Source organism: Diabrotica virgifera, chromosome 6 (assembly GCF_917563875.1).
Source record: "Diabrotica virgifera virgifera chromosome 6, PGI_DIABVI_V3a".
Classification (NCBI taxonomy): Eukaryota; Metazoa; Arthropoda; class Insecta; order Coleoptera; family Chrysomelidae; genus Diabrotica; species Diabrotica virgifera.
The window spans coordinates 150,036,697-150,056,177 of NC_065448.1; the positions used below are offsets into that span (position 1 = coordinate 150,036,697).

The following is a 19,481-nucleotide window of genomic DNA, read 5'->3' on the forward strand; positions in this document are numbered from 1 at the left end:
CATCATTTATGACTCCATAGTGCTCCCCCATTGGGGTGAACTATGGAGTTGGGAGTGGGGCATTTGGTAAATATAGAATTCTCTAAACTTTGGTGAGTCCAATAACTGGAGTACCCTTAAAAATTTGTCGGACAACATTACGAATAAATTGTAAGTATTTTTATCAAACAATCCTGCATAAAAAATCATCATTTTTGACTCCATAGTGCCCCCCCCCCCATAGGGAAGGCACTATGGAGTCAAAATATAGAGTTATCGAGTCATAAAATTTATATCCTCACAGCTGAGTTTTGCAGGACTTTTTGATAAACATATTTACAATTAATTGGTAATATTGTCCGACAAATTTTTAAGGGTACTCCAGTTGTCGGACTCACCAACGTTTAGAAACCTCTCATAATTCTCTTTGCCTTATCCCTATGCGGGGTCGGCTTCCCTAATTGCATTTCTCCACACAATTCTTTCTTGGGTCATATCAATGTTAATCTCCTTTACCAACATGTCCTGCCTTATGGTCTCCCCCCAGGTCTTCCTCTCCTACTCCTTCCAGGAATCTGCACTTCAGCTATTCTTCGTATTGGGTGATTAACTTCTCGACGTTGAACATGACCAAACCATCTTAACCTATGCTCTCTCATTTTGGCATCAATTGGTGCCACACCTAGACTTCCCCTAATACATATACTCATTTCTAATTTTATCCTTCTTTGTCACTTCACTCATCCATCTAAACATTCTCATTTCCGCCACATGCATTCGTTGTTCCTCTTTCTTTTTCACTGCCCAACATTCAGTTCCGTACATCATAGTCGGTCTTATGGCTGTTTTATAGAATTTTCCCTTCAGCTTCATTGGAATTTTTCTGTCACACAACACACCACTCGCTTCTTTCCACTTCATCCATCTAGCCCTAATTCTACTGCATGCATCTCCATCTATTTCTCCATTACTCTGTAATCCCGATCCTAGGTACTTAAAACTATTGCTTTTCACAATCATTTCACCATCCAAAGATACCATTTTATTTAACGTTTAGAAACCTCTATATTTATGAAACGCCCCCTCCCGAAAATTTTCCGAAATAGAAAAGTTGGCCGACATTGACATGAACAACTGAATAAGTCTCATGTGTGACGTGATCTTTTTTTTTTAATGGTGGGCCTAAGACCTATAGTAGGAGAGCGAAGTATGCTAAATGTGCAGTCACTCGAGCGCTTTGGGGACCTATTGGGTTGTGAAGAGTAGGGCCTAAAACCAAATAAAAATAAAAAGTGAAGTTTTCCATTTTAGTGGGCGCTTGCCTTTTTTTAATTTAATTTTAAATTTCCAACAATGGTTTTTTTCGATTATAGCGCCATCTATCCATAATTTGAAAAAATATTTGGAATAAAAGTTGCTTATTTTTACGTAAACAATCCAAATATGGAATAAAAATTTGGGGCACCTATTTAAGATTTTAAAGTAACCCCCCACCCCACCTCCGTGGGCGGTCGTGTTTGATACCATTCGATAGATTTTTCACAAATATTGGTTAAATGTATTTGACAGTTTTTCGATCTAATGTTTATTTTGCGAAATATCGCGGGATATGTATTTACAATTTTAAATTTACCCCCACCCCTCTCCGTGGGGGGTCATGTTTGGTATCATTCGATAGATTTTTGAAAAATATTGGACACGTGTTTTTTAGTTTTTTGATCTAATGTTCATTTTGCGAATTATTCGCTTTTTTTTGTGAAACTTTTTAACTCGCTCATTTCCTTACGCCCCGCTCAAATCGTTAGATTTTTGAAATATACACTGTTTTGCATGTCCTTAATTTACCTTATCTTAATCTGACAATTTCGAGTATTTTTAAGGATAGATTTTTTTTTCGTGTCCCCCTTAACGAACTCCCTTGTGTTAAGAGCTAATATATGGTAGAGGTACATCTGCAGGGCACCATGTTTCTCCCATATGATAATCTGACGCGCTCGAGTAACTGCAAAAATCCCCGCTTGGGCTCCCCTACCACTATTTTGTTGAGTTCAAGTTAGTTTTCACTAAGATGCCTGACTTTGTGATTATACTTTACACAGGTTTCAGCATACTAATAAAACATCCCGTAAAATTCGGTTTAAGAAAAATAAAGATAAAAATATTCCTTCTATTTTAACGATTGAAATCATAAAAGTCAATCACTAAAATTTCTTTCCTGTAATCTGAGATTTTTATTGATCATCTCTTCCGGTTGGTAATTGCATTTCAACGACAAAAATTACCAGTACCGATATGAACTTCTAGTCATCATCGCATTCCGTACACACTTTTCTCTTTTTGCGACAACTAGGCGACATCCTCTATCTTATCCTATTTTAAACGCTCAAGGGTAATTCCAAATATCTTCAAGTAGACTAAGTGCACTTGTCAACGTGGTCTAAATTTATCTGTTCTTACACTTTGCGGTCTTCTTACGAGATAAAAATGGCAACAAGTTTAGTCTGCCAGTCGAGTTCAGTATATTCTCTTGGAGTATATTTTGATTTATAACAGTCAAGTCAAATAAAACATATGATAAAGAAGTAAATGAAGCATTATCCTGATAAAAAACTCAATGCATTGTTTTCTACTGTAGAAAGTGTGTAGAATCTCTCTGTGATATTTTGGTTCGTTGAAACGTCTCTATGCGGATTTTTAATTAACGTTTATCATTATATTAGTTGAAATATAAATATATTAGTTTTGTTCTAGCAAACAGTCAAACTAGTCAGAAACCTTCAGCAAACAGTTGTTGGTCAGTGAGAGAACATAATACAGTCACCAGTGCTATCCCCTCTACTGGTGAGATCTTCTTCTTTACATCATGACAATCAGTACTTTGCACACTTCTGCTCTGAAAATATTTGTGGTTGTTGTGTTGAACCACGTTCGTAGATTTTTCACCCAGGAAATCCTTCACCTTCCTGGTCCGCGTTTTCCTTCTAATTTTCTGTGTAATAGTACATTATATACCGCGGGACTGAAGTAGTACATTTAATCCTGAAGGTAAAGTTTATGGCCCGACCGCAGGGAGGGCCATAATTTACCTGAAGGATTAAATGTACTTCAGTCGCAAGGTATATACGATACTTTTCGTACTTCCGGTATGATTTTATTAATTATTTCAATAATTTCAATCAGTTTTTTCTCTCTTCAACTCATTTAATAAACTGTCTTTAAAATAAGTTACCATAGTAACATTGCGTTGTGACAGTTATAATTTAGAAACATTGTCATTACTAGTGTCATTGTAAAGAAACATTGTTATTGATAATTATTGGTATCATGAGTGAAGAAGGTGTATCTGATATTGATAAAAGAGCAGCCGAAGTAGGTGAAGAATTGTTACCACCGAAATCTAGAAAACTATACGAGCAGCAGTACGATGCTTTTAAAAAGTGGTGCCGCTTAAAAAATGTGAGACAACCTACTGAAAATGCGCTGTTAGTCTACTTCGATGATAAATCAAAAGCGGTTTGTGCCTCAACTCTCTGGGCACATTACTCAATGCTGAAATCGGTTATTAACATTAGAGAAGATATTGATATAAGTAAATTTCCAAAATTATTAGCTTTTTTGAAGAGAAGAAATGAGGGATTTAAGCCAAAGAAGTCAAGAATTCTCACGTCTGAGCAGGTAGATCAGTTCTGTCACAATATTAATTTGAATATTAACGTTAATTACCATTCTAATTAATTATATTTTTCAATAAAATATCCCTTAAATTCGTTTGTTTGTGATTTAATCGTTCCGGGAGTTTCGTCAATATTTAATCCCGGAGGGATTAAATGTGACACTTTAGTACCTGTCACAAGGGAGTGAAGTTGTCACTTTAGGCCCGGAAGTACGAAAAATTAGTTAGTTGCAGCAATCCGTCGGTTCTCTGTCGGATTTGGGCCCTCTGGATGAGGATGAGGAAGAAAATGATCAAGAACAACAACCAATTCCACTCACATTGAGTGATGCAGGGAGATCTCTTTTACGAAGTTTGATGTTGAAACAGACAACCAATGGCTAAACAATTGAATAAATAAGAAGAGAAGACTTTATTATGTTGAATAAAACGCATGAAATGCCATTGTATGGAAGTGCCAATGCCAATCATAATCAAAATATTGAAACTTTAGCAGAATATAAATGATTCTTATGTAGATGTTATAAGTGTATACTTTATGATACTGAGATCAATATAACAATGTTGAATTCCAGAGAACAAAAAGCGACATTCTATCAACTGATTTATACTATCTGACCATATATATTTTTATATAATTGCTTCTTTGTTGAAAATTCACTGAAAAATAATCAGTTGGTTTATAGCAAACTGTATTTTTTACCTATCTATTTAAAAAAACATTGTTATTAATTACTCAGTTTGTTGTGACAAAGATTATTGCATTCACGTTATCATAAAGTTGACTTACTGTTTTTATATCTGGTTAAAAATATTTACTATGTGATTGCATCTGAAATCACTAGAATTCAAAGAATTTGATTAAGTGGGAAACATTTATATTAGTCACTTATTTTTGCTTTTTAAGAAAATATGTATTTTTCATTATTCGTACCATATTTATAATTATTAAAACAAGAATTGAAAGAGAGGAGTTCGGCCCTGGGTTCGGTACCGAATGGCGTGTTTATTTCTGGTCTCAACAAAATTGCAAATTTTGTGTAGAAAAAGTAATAGTTCATTTATAAAAATAGTTAAGTAACAATTTTTTTCTACAACCACTATTCAAAGTGCACTTTTCTGCACGGTTTTATGTTAGCAAACTTGATATTTTCTCACAGTATAAGATATTTGACATTAGTGTGCAGAAAAGTGACGTTTCTGTGCCGCAAAGTGACGTTTCTGTGCCGCAAAGTTCTTTTCTGCACAGTTGACTACCTCATTCTGAGTAACGTTATATTCTGTTTACATCCGTGGACTACCGCATTCTGAGGAACGTTATATTCTGTTTACATCCGTGGTTAAACTTTAGACAAATATATAACCTATAAGACAATTATTATATTTAACTATAGCATAGAAACTAAATTATGGATGTTACAACTGTTTTATTTTACAATTTTATTCTTATTAAACATTTTATAATTATCAAATAACCAATAAGGATTTAGCAACCTGTGCAAGAGAAGTCGAATAAAGTAGGTTTTGTGTAAATCCGTGACTGCATAAATATGTCAATAATGTGTAATAATTGTTTAAATTTAAACAAATTAAGGCAGTGCATTAATTTTTTAACTGATTTCTGTGCAATTTATTTAGGTATAAGGAATTTAAATTGATTAGTAGGTATTAATTAAATACAGTTTAAAATTTATCACATAGGTACCTATTATAATTAATCGTCGTTTGGAAATTGTGATTTTTATTTTTAGGAAAAACTGTGCTTGTAGAAAAAGTATAGTGTGAAACACGTGCAGAAAGGTAATTTCTCACTCGTTTGAATTGCGGCACTCGCTTGCGCTCGTACCGCAACTTTTCAAACTCGTGAGAAATTAGTACCTTTCTGCACTTGTTGCACAATATACTATTTTCTACGGGCGTGCAAAAATGTCTACTTTCGCGCACGCATTTTAGTTTAGAAAGTTTCACTTTTTCGCACGCGTGTTACTTTTCCGCACGCGTGTTACTTTTCCGCACGCGGTTTTTACTTTTTCGCACACGTGTTAATTTAGATATGTTAATATGGCCTTAAAGTAATTATAATACATGCAATAAACTAAGATTTAGATATTATTTACTAATTTATTTCAAATATATCTTATTGTGTTCCTGTTTTAATGAAATTAACGCGACATTTCGATGAAATAAAATTATTTTGACATAATACTCGAAAGTCAAATCGGTAGACAATAACAGTCGTTTTGAATCATCGTCATGGAAACCAAGATCGTCGTCATGCTAACTAATTATATTGAAAGTTTGGTTTTGACAACCTTGTCAAAGAATTAATTTGTGTATGTATTTTCATATTAATTAAATTAATTGATTAAGATTTGGTAATTTTTTAAAGACTTAGAAATAAAGAATGTGTGTGTACTTTGTACGCACATAAGAAGTTATAATTCTATTATATGATTTAAACGAAATTAATATACCTACTTTTATTTATATTTTATTTAAATATTAAACTAATTTATACTTACTACTTCTCAAACATTTTTATTAAAACAGTGCCAAAAATTAAAATAATAAAAGAATAAAACAGACACAAACACATTGAAAAATGACATAAATGATTTCTGAACAATAATTTTCGGAAAATTTTTTAACTAAATACGTATTTTCTGAAAATAAAATTATATAATAAATACACTTACAATCATAAAATGTATAAAAAATAAAAAAATAAAAGTTTCTATTGGGGTTCGAACCCGCTTATCCACGGAGACTATACGTCATCATGTGCGAAGTTTAAGTAACTAACCGGATTAAACTTTTGACAATTCTGAATTAAATCAAATTATTTTGATTTTGAATTGAAATTATTTAGAATTGAAAAAATACAACAAAACATAGAGTAAGAAAACAGTATATTAGGTGAATATTGATAGAAATTTTGATGGAAATCAAATGTAAATAAAAGTATTACATACTATGTATTTTGGTAGGTTCAAATGGGTAAGTACCTATGCAATTTTTTATTAGGACACTGAAACATTTACAATTATTACGTACCTGTTGCTTTTAAAAACTATTTAAAAAGTTACTACAATTATAAACTTTTTTATTTCTATCCTCACAACAATAAAACTAATATATTATACAACATTTGTTTACTTCCATATTGAACAATTATTATTGACAGATCATTTCAACACCCAATCAGAGCCCGTATAACGACTAATACCATACTGTCGGTGTGCGCATGCGCGCAGATTAATAATAAATAATCACCCTCATATCGCGCCTAAATAAGTATAACTTCAAAAATATTGTTCCTAACTCTTGCAGAAAGTCTCTTTTCCGCACTCGACTGCTTGCCGAACTCCCGCTTCGCGTCGTTCGGCAAACTGCGAAAAAATGACTTTCTGCACTAGGTTAGGAATATACAGTCGGAAAAATGAAAGAATACCCATGAACGAACATATAAAACACGCTGTATTTTCCTGTCACCGTGTCACAAAGAAAATTGTCCAGTGCAGGTACATGTAACAATAATTATTACATGTATGTGCGCTGGCCAATTTTTTGTGTGACACGGTGACAGGAAAATACAGAGTGTTTTATATGTTCGTTCATGGGTATTCTTTCATTTTTCCTACTGTAACTATAGTAAATACCAGTAACTGAATTCATCGTATTATTTTTGTTTAATATAACATGGTAAACCAGTTTTGGTTAATTCTTAATTAAATAACACCAATAAAGAACGATCTAAGGTACAGATTTCCAGTTTCGTTACTTGTTTAATTATCTTCTCAATTACTGGTCAGGTCCGTATTATTTTTGAATACATGTCTCATGTTAAAATTAAAAATGGAACCTAACATTCAGAGTCTCTCCGACACACAAAATGTACAACAGTTGCAGGCAAATACTAATAAAACCTATTCATCAGCAACTTCTACACCTTTTCCATCCAAACTTCAAGCGATTGTCTTTAGCTCCTTAGAAAATACGAAGCTGCAAGATTATTTAATTCCTTTGGGCAATCTAATTCAACCAAAAAATATTATATTTTCGTCTCGATTATCGAACAACCGGATATGTATGTACCTTGCAAGCAAACAACTGCCTGGGAACCTTCAACTCGTAACGGAAGAGAACAGTTGGTGATAACTCGATTGAGAATTGGACACACGAGACTTATTCACTCATATTTATTGTCTAAAAGCGATTCACCTGTATGTGAAATATGTAATGTACAAGTTACTGTTAACCATTTGACAATATTGTAAAATTTATAAATTTTACAATATAGGAATATTTTATAGAATTTAAGTAAATAAATAAAAGAATTGAAAGAGGACAAAAGGTAACTAAGAGGGCCCGGGTTCGATTCTTGGCACTGACACCAAGAATTTTCAATTTCTGCTTTAACTGAGCCGCCACCGTGATTTGGAGGACACGTAAAGTCTGTCGGTCTCGGCAACTTAAGTCACTAAACTAACACTAGACCTAAGCCAGAAGGTTGCACGAACTTTATTTTATCATCACAGAAAATGATGAGGACAAAGAAAGCTGGATAACAATTAAATCAAATATGTTAGTTAGTCAAAATAGGCAGGAACTAAAATAACAATTCGAATTGTTATCCTCTGATGCCTTTTAAGATGTAAATATAAAGCAAAACAGAGTGATGAATTAGTAATAAGGGGATCTATAATAATTGCATCCACGTCCTGCCGTCCACCGGGATCTTTAGCGAACTAGTTCCTTTTGTATCCACAACTTTGAGATTCACATTACAAAATTAGTTAGAATGTTACAGGGTGTTCGATAACATAGTGGCAGAGCAAACTTATGTTTTTTTTTTTAAATGAAACACCCTCTATTTTATTTTATACTCGAAATCTTCGTAACTTCTCCATTACAAAAATATAAAGGCTTGGTATGTTATACAGGGTATTTACAAAGTTATAACCAATTTTATATGAAAATCGTAACAAGTTCAACTCCCTGTATAATTAAAAATAAGCACAACGGCAATGGTTTATTGATGCCATATTTTTTTGTTTATGTCAAAATTTTCGTAAATGATTAATATCGCTAATTTTCTGTATATTGAATACAGGGTGAGTTAAAACGCAAGTACATTATTTTCTCAGTAATTTTAAATAGAACACCCTGTATTTTATATCACTATCGAAAAGTACCATTACTACTTATACTTTAATTTTTTTATAACATTCCCCATATCTAAATTTATTAGTTTTCAAGATATTTCCATTTTTCAAGGCAAAATTATTAATTACGGGTCTAAATATTTCCAAATTTTAAGTAAGCCATGACTGAATTGTCTAAAACTGAAATTTACGATTACTGATTTGATTATCAATCTGTAATCAAAGTTGGCTACCATTTTTGTTATTAACTTTTATTGCTATCTATTACTATAACGGATCTACGGAGCTTTACCCCCTAACCAATCACACTGTATGGATAAATCGATTTTTTTAATTTAAAACTGTTTTAAAAAGGTGACTAATGCAATGATATTTTAAAGTACGTTAATAAATCTTTATCTACAGATTGATGATGGCTCAGTGGCATTAGACTACAGATCGAGAAGTCAAAAAAGTTCTTTTTTATAAAAGTCTAATTATTTTACATGTTTATGTAGATTTCTGAATTAGAAAAAATACAGTAACTAGGAAAACAGTTTTCTAGTTTAACAACTTATTGACCAGGTATTACAAACATTTACCAAAAGTTTAGATAATTAGCAATTTCCCAATCAATTTATTTTAGAAACGTGACAAAATACAACGATCCTAGTGTTGGTATAATACAAGGAACAATATAGGGTAGAAGGAGTCGTGGAAGAAGACGCATCTCCTGGTTAAACAATTTAAGAACTTGGTTTAACTGCACTTCTGCTGATCTGTTTAGAGCAGCGGTATCGAAAGTGCGAATTGCCATGATGGTTGCCGGCTTTCTTAGAGGAGATGGCACACGAAGAATAAGAATGCTGTTAGTAAAGCCAAGACGATATCTGAATTGTTATCGAGATATAATTTTTAATTATCACCACGATTAAGGAATGGTACTAGTCCCCATTAAACTATTTCAAAGAATAATAATTTCTGATTATATGGAGTCTATAGTATTACAATTTACGAGAAATAACGTGCAATCCTGTATGTCGCTTATTACTATAATGATATTTATCCAGAAAAACTGAACAAGTTTTCCTATAAAACAACTCTGGTTACGTATTATTAGTTTTATCGAAAGTCATCATCAAATTTCGTGTCGGTAAATGGTTTGTTTGTATCCGAAACTACACAAAATGAATGTTAGGAAAAGGTAAAAAACACTGGATAATTTCCATGAATTGTTATATATATTTTTTATTCCTTCAAATAACTTGCAAGTTCGAAAAATTCCAAGGATTATTAATAATTCTACAAGATACTGAAAAATGAAATAATTGGAAATGATCGAAAAAAAATCGAAAAGTGCGCGTTTCTCACCTGAAAACGATTTGAGGAAGTAGTCCGTTCGCTGACGGTAAAATATTACAAAACCTATAAATTTTAAAGAACCGCTTAGATTGACCTGAAATTTGGCATACACATAGCTAACATGTAAAAGAATAAAAGTGATATTGTACCTATGTGTGCTTTTGCCATGGAGGTGAGTTTTACCCCTTCTCGGGGGTGAAAAAATATAAGTTCAAAATAAATCCAGAAATGGATAAACTGACTATCTAAGCAACTCTTGTTCCATAGCATTTTTTCACTGAGTAAATACTTTTCGAGTTATTTGCGAGTAAATGTGTTCATTTTTCAATAAAAAAAAAACACATTTTAGACGGGTTTTTTGAAAATAACTCAAAAAGTAAGTATATTATCGAAAAAACATTCCTAGCAAAAATGTAGCCCATAAATAAAAGTGAAAAAAATGGTGTATATATGAGATCCGTAGACCCAGTAAAAGAAGAGTTGTAACTAATGAAAAATAGGTTTAAATTCCAAATAGAATAAAAACTAAAATGAAGCACTTTTTGGGAAAAACTCCTACAACCTTTATAAAGTGTTTAAAAAAGTTTTATTTCTGTTTTTTAAAAACGTATCTAGCATTGAAATTAAGGTTACGCTCAAAATAAAGTTGGTCCTTTTTTTTCCTAAAAAATTGTGAAAATCACCACCTAATTAGCATCCCAAATGAAATTAATCGTTACCACTTCACAAGCTGCTTTACTCGTGTATGTAATCTTTATATGATCTGTAAGTTTCATTCGTTCAAAGTTGTTACTTTTGAAGGGGTTGTAGGTGAAAGGGCTTGAACTAGTCACTAATCAAGAGTATATGCAAATTTTGAAGAGCCATATCGTAACCAATATTTGACCTACAGAAAAACAGAAAATTCAAAATATCCAGAAAAGCAAAACCTACATTTTTTACTCTTTGTGATTTTTGGTATCACTAATAAATTGTTATTTAAAAAAAGCATTTTTTCAAAATGAAAAATTTAAAATTTTTTACTTTAAAACCATTTTTTTTTTCAAAAATAGCCCATTACCGATCAAACTTACAGCTCATATAAATAATACATAAGTAAAGCAACTTGTGAAGCGGTAATGACTAATTTGATTTAAGATGCTAATTAGAGGGTGATCTATGCGAGTTTTTTGACAAAAAAAGGGATCAAGTTTATTTTGTGCGTATCTTGCTTACTTCTAATAGTGCAGTAACTGAAGGTTTTACCTCCGATTTCGTTGAACCTTCATCGATTTTCATGACAATTGGTGAGTAATTAGAGGATACTTCAAGGAACAAAGGTGACATGATGCCAACTTGCGTTTTTATCCTGGGGTGAAAATTATTTTTTTTTAATAATACCAATAGTCGATAGAGGGACAAATTATAAGCAAAATTTGTTATACAAAGTTATTAATATAAATCAATACTTTTTGAGTTAAAAAATCAAAGATTTTATTTTTTCGTAAAAAAATGCATGTTTTAAAGCTGTTTTTCACGTATAACTCAAAATCTGTAAGCTTTTGCAAAAAAGTTATTATTACCAAAATGAAGACAATAAAAAATTTAACACACTTCTTGAAGAAATAAACTAATGTTAATTCAAAAGTGAGTTATGGAATTCAAAGTGAGAATTGAATGTATATTTTTTTCAACGAGTACTCAAATCTAAGTATTCAATCTTAAATAACGCGAAAACTATGCATTTTATAAAATATACCTGCTTAGAACTTGTCAAAGCACTTCGGAATACCTATCAAATGAGCTCAGGAGAAGTTAATAGCATTAAAAGTACGCAAGTTAAGATGAAAGTAAGAGAACCCTTTCGAATTTTAGGAAAAAGTGAAAAATAAAACATACGCCATTTCCACAAAAATTAAAATTTATAGTAATCCTTACTATAATTTCTTTATTGAAGTATTGATGGCATAAGTAATGATTTCAACAATTTTGACCGGTTTAGAATGCATATTTTTGAAAAAAGGTATAATTTAAAAAAATTAGAATTTTTAAAATTATCGTAATTTTTATTTTATTATGATAACTCCAAAAATACTCAATATGTGTAAAAAAAAGTACAGTGGAACCTCGATAAGTCGGATTAATCGGTACCGCGGCCGATCCGGGCTATCGAAAATACGGGTTAGTCGTAGAATATGGTAAAGATTAATAAAATAATCAGACAATATTTTATTCAGCTTGAGTGCTGTTTCTTGAATAATTGGTCCAGACACTGGTAAACCACGTTCCCGTTCCGCATAAAACCACACATACAAAGCGTCATCGAGAGTCTCATTTTTAGCTTTCCTAGCTTTGCACCGATTGTCCAAACTGTCTATTGTTATCATTTTGAAACAAAATTCTTCGATTTTAGTTCTATTTTTCTTCCAATCCGATACTGTAGATGTACCGACACCATATTATGCTGCAATTGTTTTTAAAGATTCGCCTTTATCAATCCTACCTAATGCTTCTAGTTTTTTTTCCATTGTCACTACAACATTTTTACGTTGTGTTGCCATTACGTAGACAAAAAAACACGCAAACATCTGAAGCACGATTACAGAACGGAAGCGAACAATACAACTGTACTACACACAATACGGTCACAATCGGCACGACGTTATGTTATTTAAGAACAGTGGAGACTAAGACCTTTGTTTAAAAAAGAATTTTTTAAATAGTCTAAAAATCTTCTTCTAAAAATAGTCTTTAAATAGTTTAATTAGTTAAACAATGCTAAGACAGTTTGAAATAAATAAAGGAATGCAGGTGCCTGTTGTTTCCGATAATCCGAGACAATAAACGTCGCTCTGCCGCCGTGTGCCATGAGTCATTTTTACTATCGTACAGTTCAAATTACATAAATACACATTATCACTCAAATATTATATTACATACATTTTTATTGTTGAAATGTTTGCCTGATGAAAATCGGTCCGGGTTATCGGGGGCCGACTTATCGGGGTTCCACTATACTTTGTTTCTATTTTATGGTATTATTAATAAAAAAAATAGTTGAGTTGTTACATAGCTTTGATGTCATTATCTGCTGTAGAAAGTTCAGAAAGAAAATGATAACACAGCTCGGCCCGCATTATTATATCAATATAATTAAATGGTTGACGTTGGACGAACGGTATGTAACTGCAACGACAACGTAAAACCATTTATTGAACTAACTAGAACTAGATAGTAGAAAAATGTTAAATAGCTACTAGCAGCTACCTATCCTTCATATAACTGAATTTAAATACACAATGGCAATTATGCTGAAGTAAATATACCAGCAGAAGATAGCGTTAACAATTATTTTGAGCTTAAAAATTGTAAAAGGCTCTAGAAATTCTCGATATTAGGACTAATTATGATTATATTAACTGTAATAATATACAAAAAGAAACATAAATAAACAATTACACAACATATATGGAACGGAATGGCGGAAGAAGTAACCGCAGAAAACCCAGAAGAAAAGTATTAACTTTCAGAAAAAAAAATAAATATCACAAAAATTGGTTTTTTATATCTATTAATTCCCGGTGTTATTTTTATCAACAAGAAATTTTACCTCTGAAAAGGGGTGACAACAACTCATCTCATCTCCAGGGTCAAGACATCCTACTGCACAGAGGCAACTTTGAAGTTGACAGTAAGTAAACCCATCATAGCCAAATTTTGGTTCAAAATGTTGTTCTTTCGAATTTCCGCGGACTCGAAATTGATTTTAGACTCACGGTTTCTTCGAAATTTTACTCAGAATGGCCTATATATTTTTTTCATACCTATTTTGTGTACACATACATATTTTGTAGGTCTGCACATAGCGTACGCGGATAATGTACATAATACTAGCGAGAACAAAAAAAACATTTAGAAAAACTTTTCCAGTAATTGAAGACACGAAAAAAGATACGAACTAACAATAAACCAAACAAAAACGCAATATGTGGAAATGAGATGAGCTGTAACAAATAATAGCAAATATATCAAAATAAAAGAAGCAGAAGCTGTCTAGAGCTTTGAAAAATGTCAGAATTTGAATACTTAACCATAACGCACACGGGAATGAAGAAGGAAAAGAGATAGAGAAAAGACTAGTGAACGGGAACAGAGAGATAAAGTCACTAAATTTAACAGTGAAAGCACAAAATTTCCAAAAATTTTTTGGAAATGTAGCGCTGTTGTATAATATATACAGGGTGTCCAGAAACTCTCCTGGCAAATGAAGACCAGAGATTCCTCAGATAATTTTAAGACAATTTAATTCAATTCACCTAGTGCGAAAATGCTTCTTAAGAGAACTAGAGCCTAGAGCTCTTTAGAGATGGCGTCTTGTAATTAGTTTTTTTGGAAAAACGAAAACTAGTACGTTTAGGTATCTTCCAGATATAAATCTATTTCTTAATTGCGAATTTCTAGTAGGTACCGTTCATATGCGTCCATTTTGGGTAGGTCAACGGTTATTTTATCGGATATTGCAATTTTTTGTCTTTAATTTTAAAGCACTTTTGACACTTGATAATTAAATTATGAGGTAATCTAGTACTAAAAGTTATTCTTGCTTTACGCCTGTAAAATACATCGTTTTTTTTTTAATTTCAGAAAAGGAAAAATTTTCAAAGCGGTTTTTCTAGAAAACCTAATGATTGAATAATCTAGTGTCAAAAATCCTTAAAAGTTAAAGACAAAAAATTTATGCGATAAAATAACAGTTGCCCTACCTAAAACGGACACCTATGACCTGTACTAGAAACTCGTAATTGATGGAATTGATCTTCTAAATAGAAGCGTTCTGGAGATATTAAAAAAAAAACTAATTTTAAAGAGCTCTAGCTCCATTAGGGAGCATTTTCGGACTAGATGAATTGGGTTAAATTGTCTTAAAATTATCTGAGGAATCTTCAGTTTTCATTTTGTCAGGAGAGTTTCTGTATACCCTGTATTCATAATATTTATAGGCCATTATAAGAACACACTTTGGACACTTTCCTTTTATTACAAAGATAAGAGATTATTTTCTAAATGTCTAGAAAATAATTACACGCAGGAGTACAATATAATCATAAAAATGTAAAAATTCATTATCAAGGTAATAATGATAAACGGTTCACATTATTATTTTAATATTTTTTGTTGGCGTCAAAACATCATTGTGATGCAAAAAAAGGATTTATTTACTAACAAAAGCTATAGCGCAAAAAGGTAAAATTATTTTAAAATAGTGCCTAAAATAGTTAATATTTATATTATAGAAATAAATTATTTTAATATACTTACGAACACATGATGTTCAGATAGTCCAAAAGAATCAAAGTTGTGGTTGAAAAATATTTTTCCAACCACAGAAACAAATTCAGTTCAAACTGAACTACAGCACGCAGACTTCTCTGGTAACTAAGTCTGCTCACGATAAGTCTAACTAAACTACCACAATATGTAAAAAGTCAAAGAAAGTCATGGCTGAGACAAGAAGATTCAAAAACAGCAAAGAAAATATTACAATGGAAACCGATAGGATGATGAAAAAAAGTAGGGTCCAGAAGGACAGTTGGATGACGTGAAAGACGACCTTAAATCTATGAATATAAGGCAATGGAGGAGACAGGCAATGACCCATCCAGGGTTCTGATGCCAAAAAAGAAGAAGAAACTACCACAACATATTTTCTGAGTACTCCTTCGCTTATGAACAAATAGATGATATTACATTTATACTTACTGGACTGAGAAAGATTATCCACAGGAAGTAAAAAATAATGGAGAAACTACAAAAACAAAGGCTCCTGGATCACAGATCAAAAGAACTACATTATCTCTCATACATACAAGAAGACTTCTTGAAATACAAGAAAATAACATCTCTCTGATTAAGAAATTTAAAACAGAAACTATCCTTAATATAGTAATAATACGTTTTCCCCAACAAGAGCAATTTAGAGCAATAATTGAGCAATCATATCCCAATTATTAAATCAAACCCAAGCATATCGGAAGCTTTTTATGAGCGTGTCTCATGGTCCTTAAGATTACTAAACTAAGGGAACAACGAACGCAAACTTAGCAAATAGCAACATACAAATACAAACATAGAAAACAGATAATATCGATGAAATGGCTTCTTCTGGCCCAAAACAGTAAAATCAATTTAATTAAAAAACATCATGGTCTTCAGTGATCTCAAACATTTTAAAAATTCAGTAGGCAACTTTCCAATAACGACTTTAAAACAACCGGAATTTTAATGAAGCATTGTTTTTTGGCTTTACCTATAGATCGAAGTTTAGCTGGAGTCGAAGTCAGCTGGATCAAAGATCAAATAAGAATGAAATTATCTCTCAATGGTTTTTAAAATTCAAAAACATCTCTTTGATTAAGTCATTGACAATAGAAACTAACAATAAAGTAAAAATATGTTTTACTCAACAAGAGCAATTTAGAGCAATAATTAAGCAACTAAATTATTAAACCAAACCCAAGCAAATCAGAAGCTTTTTATGAGCGTTTCTCCTGCCCCTAAAGATTACTGAACTTAGGGAACATGGAACACAAACTTAACAAATAGCAACATATAAATACAAACATAGAAAACAGATAATATCGATGAAAGGGCTTCTGGCCCAAAACAATAAAATCAATTTGATTAAAAAAAACATCATGGTTTTCAGTGATATCAAAAATAAAGTAAGCAAATAGCTTTAAAACAACCCTGTTTTTAATGTTGTTTTTTTGGATTTAGCAACAATATTTTTTATTAAAAATATAAAAATAATGATTAATTTATTTAAATAATAAAAAAAACTAACCTTAGCTCCCACTTGGTTTCCGCATTGTCCAGCTTGCAAATGTACGATTTCCCTCATGTTGGAACTGGATCTGTGTGGCACGTACCTTAGTTTGTGGCGAACGGAAGAGGAACTGATCGGCTGGCTGGTGGTGACTGAAACTGAAAACGCCGCGGGCAGACGACATCAACGTCGTCGACGTAGCTCGGGGGCTTCCTTCGGCTTCTCGGAGAAGAACTCCGCGGGACGTGGTGGAAGTCGCGCGCTGATATGGGTTTTCACTGGAAGGATGTATGGTATGGTGAACTTGTATGGTTTTATTTTAATAAAGATAGAAATGCCCCTATGGTTTTATAGGATTACAAAGAAATCATGTGGGGAGAAATTTTTAAGCTAGAAAGTATTTTATCGAACTATTAGAGAACATTATCACATAAATACAGGGTGTCTCAGAATAATTATTAACACCCTTGGTTTGGAATTCGTTTCAGAGAAATAGATTTGGAAAATTTTTGATTCTTAGAAGAGGAACGGGTGTTTATTCTTGCTAGAAACTGCTTTTTCTCCTTTTAGGCGAGGCAATGAAGCACAAAATATAACTAAACCTATCAATTTTTCGCAGCAAAATGAATCGCTTTGCAACTTTTTACATTCGATTCCGGAAGTGCAAAAAATGCATTTCCACAGTGCACAGAAAATGAAAAAAATACAACTTGGAAATAGCGACAGGATTGCGTTCAATTTTGTTACTCCAGGTTTTTCGATGTAGATCAACACAAATGTGAAAACGACGATGGTTCTCAAACTACGGTATCTAGTGTGGACCTCGTCTCCTGGAGTTTTATGTTAATTTTATCCCAAAACAGTGGACAATCCTTACTCGGGGGGTTTTCGAGGTTGAGGAAGACGAATATGATAATGAGATGCTGCTAAAGCTGGTACCCAGGGTAGATTTCGTGTCCTAGAGTTTTATGTTAATTTCATTAACATATCAGTCGACAATCATTACTCGGCTAGTTTTCGACGTCGGTGAACACGAAAATGATAACGACGATGGTCCTCGAGCTACCTGGTGCTTAGGGTGGCCATCGTCTCCTGGAGTTTCATGGAAATCAATGAATCATTACGTGGGAGTTTTCAACTGAACACGAATATGATGACGACGATGGCCCTCGGGCTAAAGGTACCCACTCGACTCCTGGAGTTCTATGTGTTAATCTCGTTCTAATAGTCCTTGAGCTACCTTATGACTAGGATGGACATCGACGTTAATTTCATTCTAAATCAGTTGATAGTCATTACTGGAGGGGTTTTTGAGGTTCCTGAACCAGTAACGGTTTAAGGCGTTAAGGCTTAAAACAAATTACAGATATTTATGTTGTTTTCGGAAGTAGTTACTACAAACATATATTACGACAATATAAAAAAGATCATTTTTCTCTTTTTGCTTCTGTTACTTTGCTAAAGCTTGAAATAAAATAACTGCATCTGAAACATTTATAGTTTTAATATTTATTGTTTACTAGCAGCACTAGAACGTTCTAAAATTTTGGACCACATAATGTTTACAAGAGCTATTTGAAACTTATTCATTTTCCTATATAACATTTGTACTGCTTTAGCAGCATTAAATTTAGCTAACCATCTAGTATGTACATGGGCGCCTATATAAAAATTTTTAGAAGGGGCCGAGGTGAAGATGTTGCACATTACGTTTTGTATACTTTGGATGACAATATATAGCTTAAAGCATCTGAAAAGTCAGGGGGGCACGGCCCCCCTGTCCATGGATATGGGTGTCCATGAGTATGTATACAAGTGTTTTAACCAACATTTCGCAACAACTTGTCATAAGCTTCACCGGATACAAAAGTAAAAAAATCTGGTGTATGTATGGAATATGTAGACCCAGTATAAGCAGAGCTGGAGCTAATCAAAAGTAGACTCTTATTTGACAAATATTTCAACGTAAATAACCAAAAAATGAAGTATTTTTCGGTGAAAACTGATTATACCTGTTTTAAGTTGTTAAAAAAGCTTTATTATTGTTTTTTTTAAGTTTCTAGTATGATAATTAATCAAGTTAAATTCAAAATAATGGCCCCTTTTTTGCCAAAAAAAATCTTGAAAATCACCCCCTAGTTTGTACTTATGTATTATTTATATGATCTGTTTCATCGGTTCACAGTGGTTATATTTCAAAACGTTGAGATTTAAAGTAAAACATTTTTTTTTATTTTGGAAAAATGTCTTTTTTTTCAAAATAACTTAAAAATTATTAGTGATACCAAAAATCATAGAAAGTAAAAAATTTAGGTTTTGCTTTTCTGGATATTTTAGATTTTTGTTTTTTTTTAAGATAAAAATTGTTTAAGATATGGCTGTTCAAAATTTGATACAATCGTGATTAGTGACTTGTTCAAGCCCTTTCTACTAGAGCCCTTTTATAAATAATCACTTTATATCGATTCATTTAGGATGCTAATTAGGAGGTGATTTCCTCCAGTTGTTTACCCAGAAA

The 19,481-nt window shown here is 32.3% G+C and overlaps 1 protein-coding gene across 1 annotated transcript in view; it reads right to left on the minus strand.

Moving 5' to 3' along the window:
* Window positions 1-17,199, minus strand: part of LOC114335686 (tubulin beta chain) — a 141,143-nt gene extending 123,944 nt beyond the window's left edge. The window contains exon 1 of the mRNA XM_028285968.2: window positions 16,982-17,199. Within this exon, the coding sequence (XP_028141769.1) occupies window positions 16,982-17,038 (57 nt within the window). The 5' untranslated portion in view covers window positions 17,039-17,199. The remainder of the gene's footprint in view (window positions 1-16,981) is intronic.
* Window positions 17,200-19,481: the final 2,282 nt, after the last annotated feature.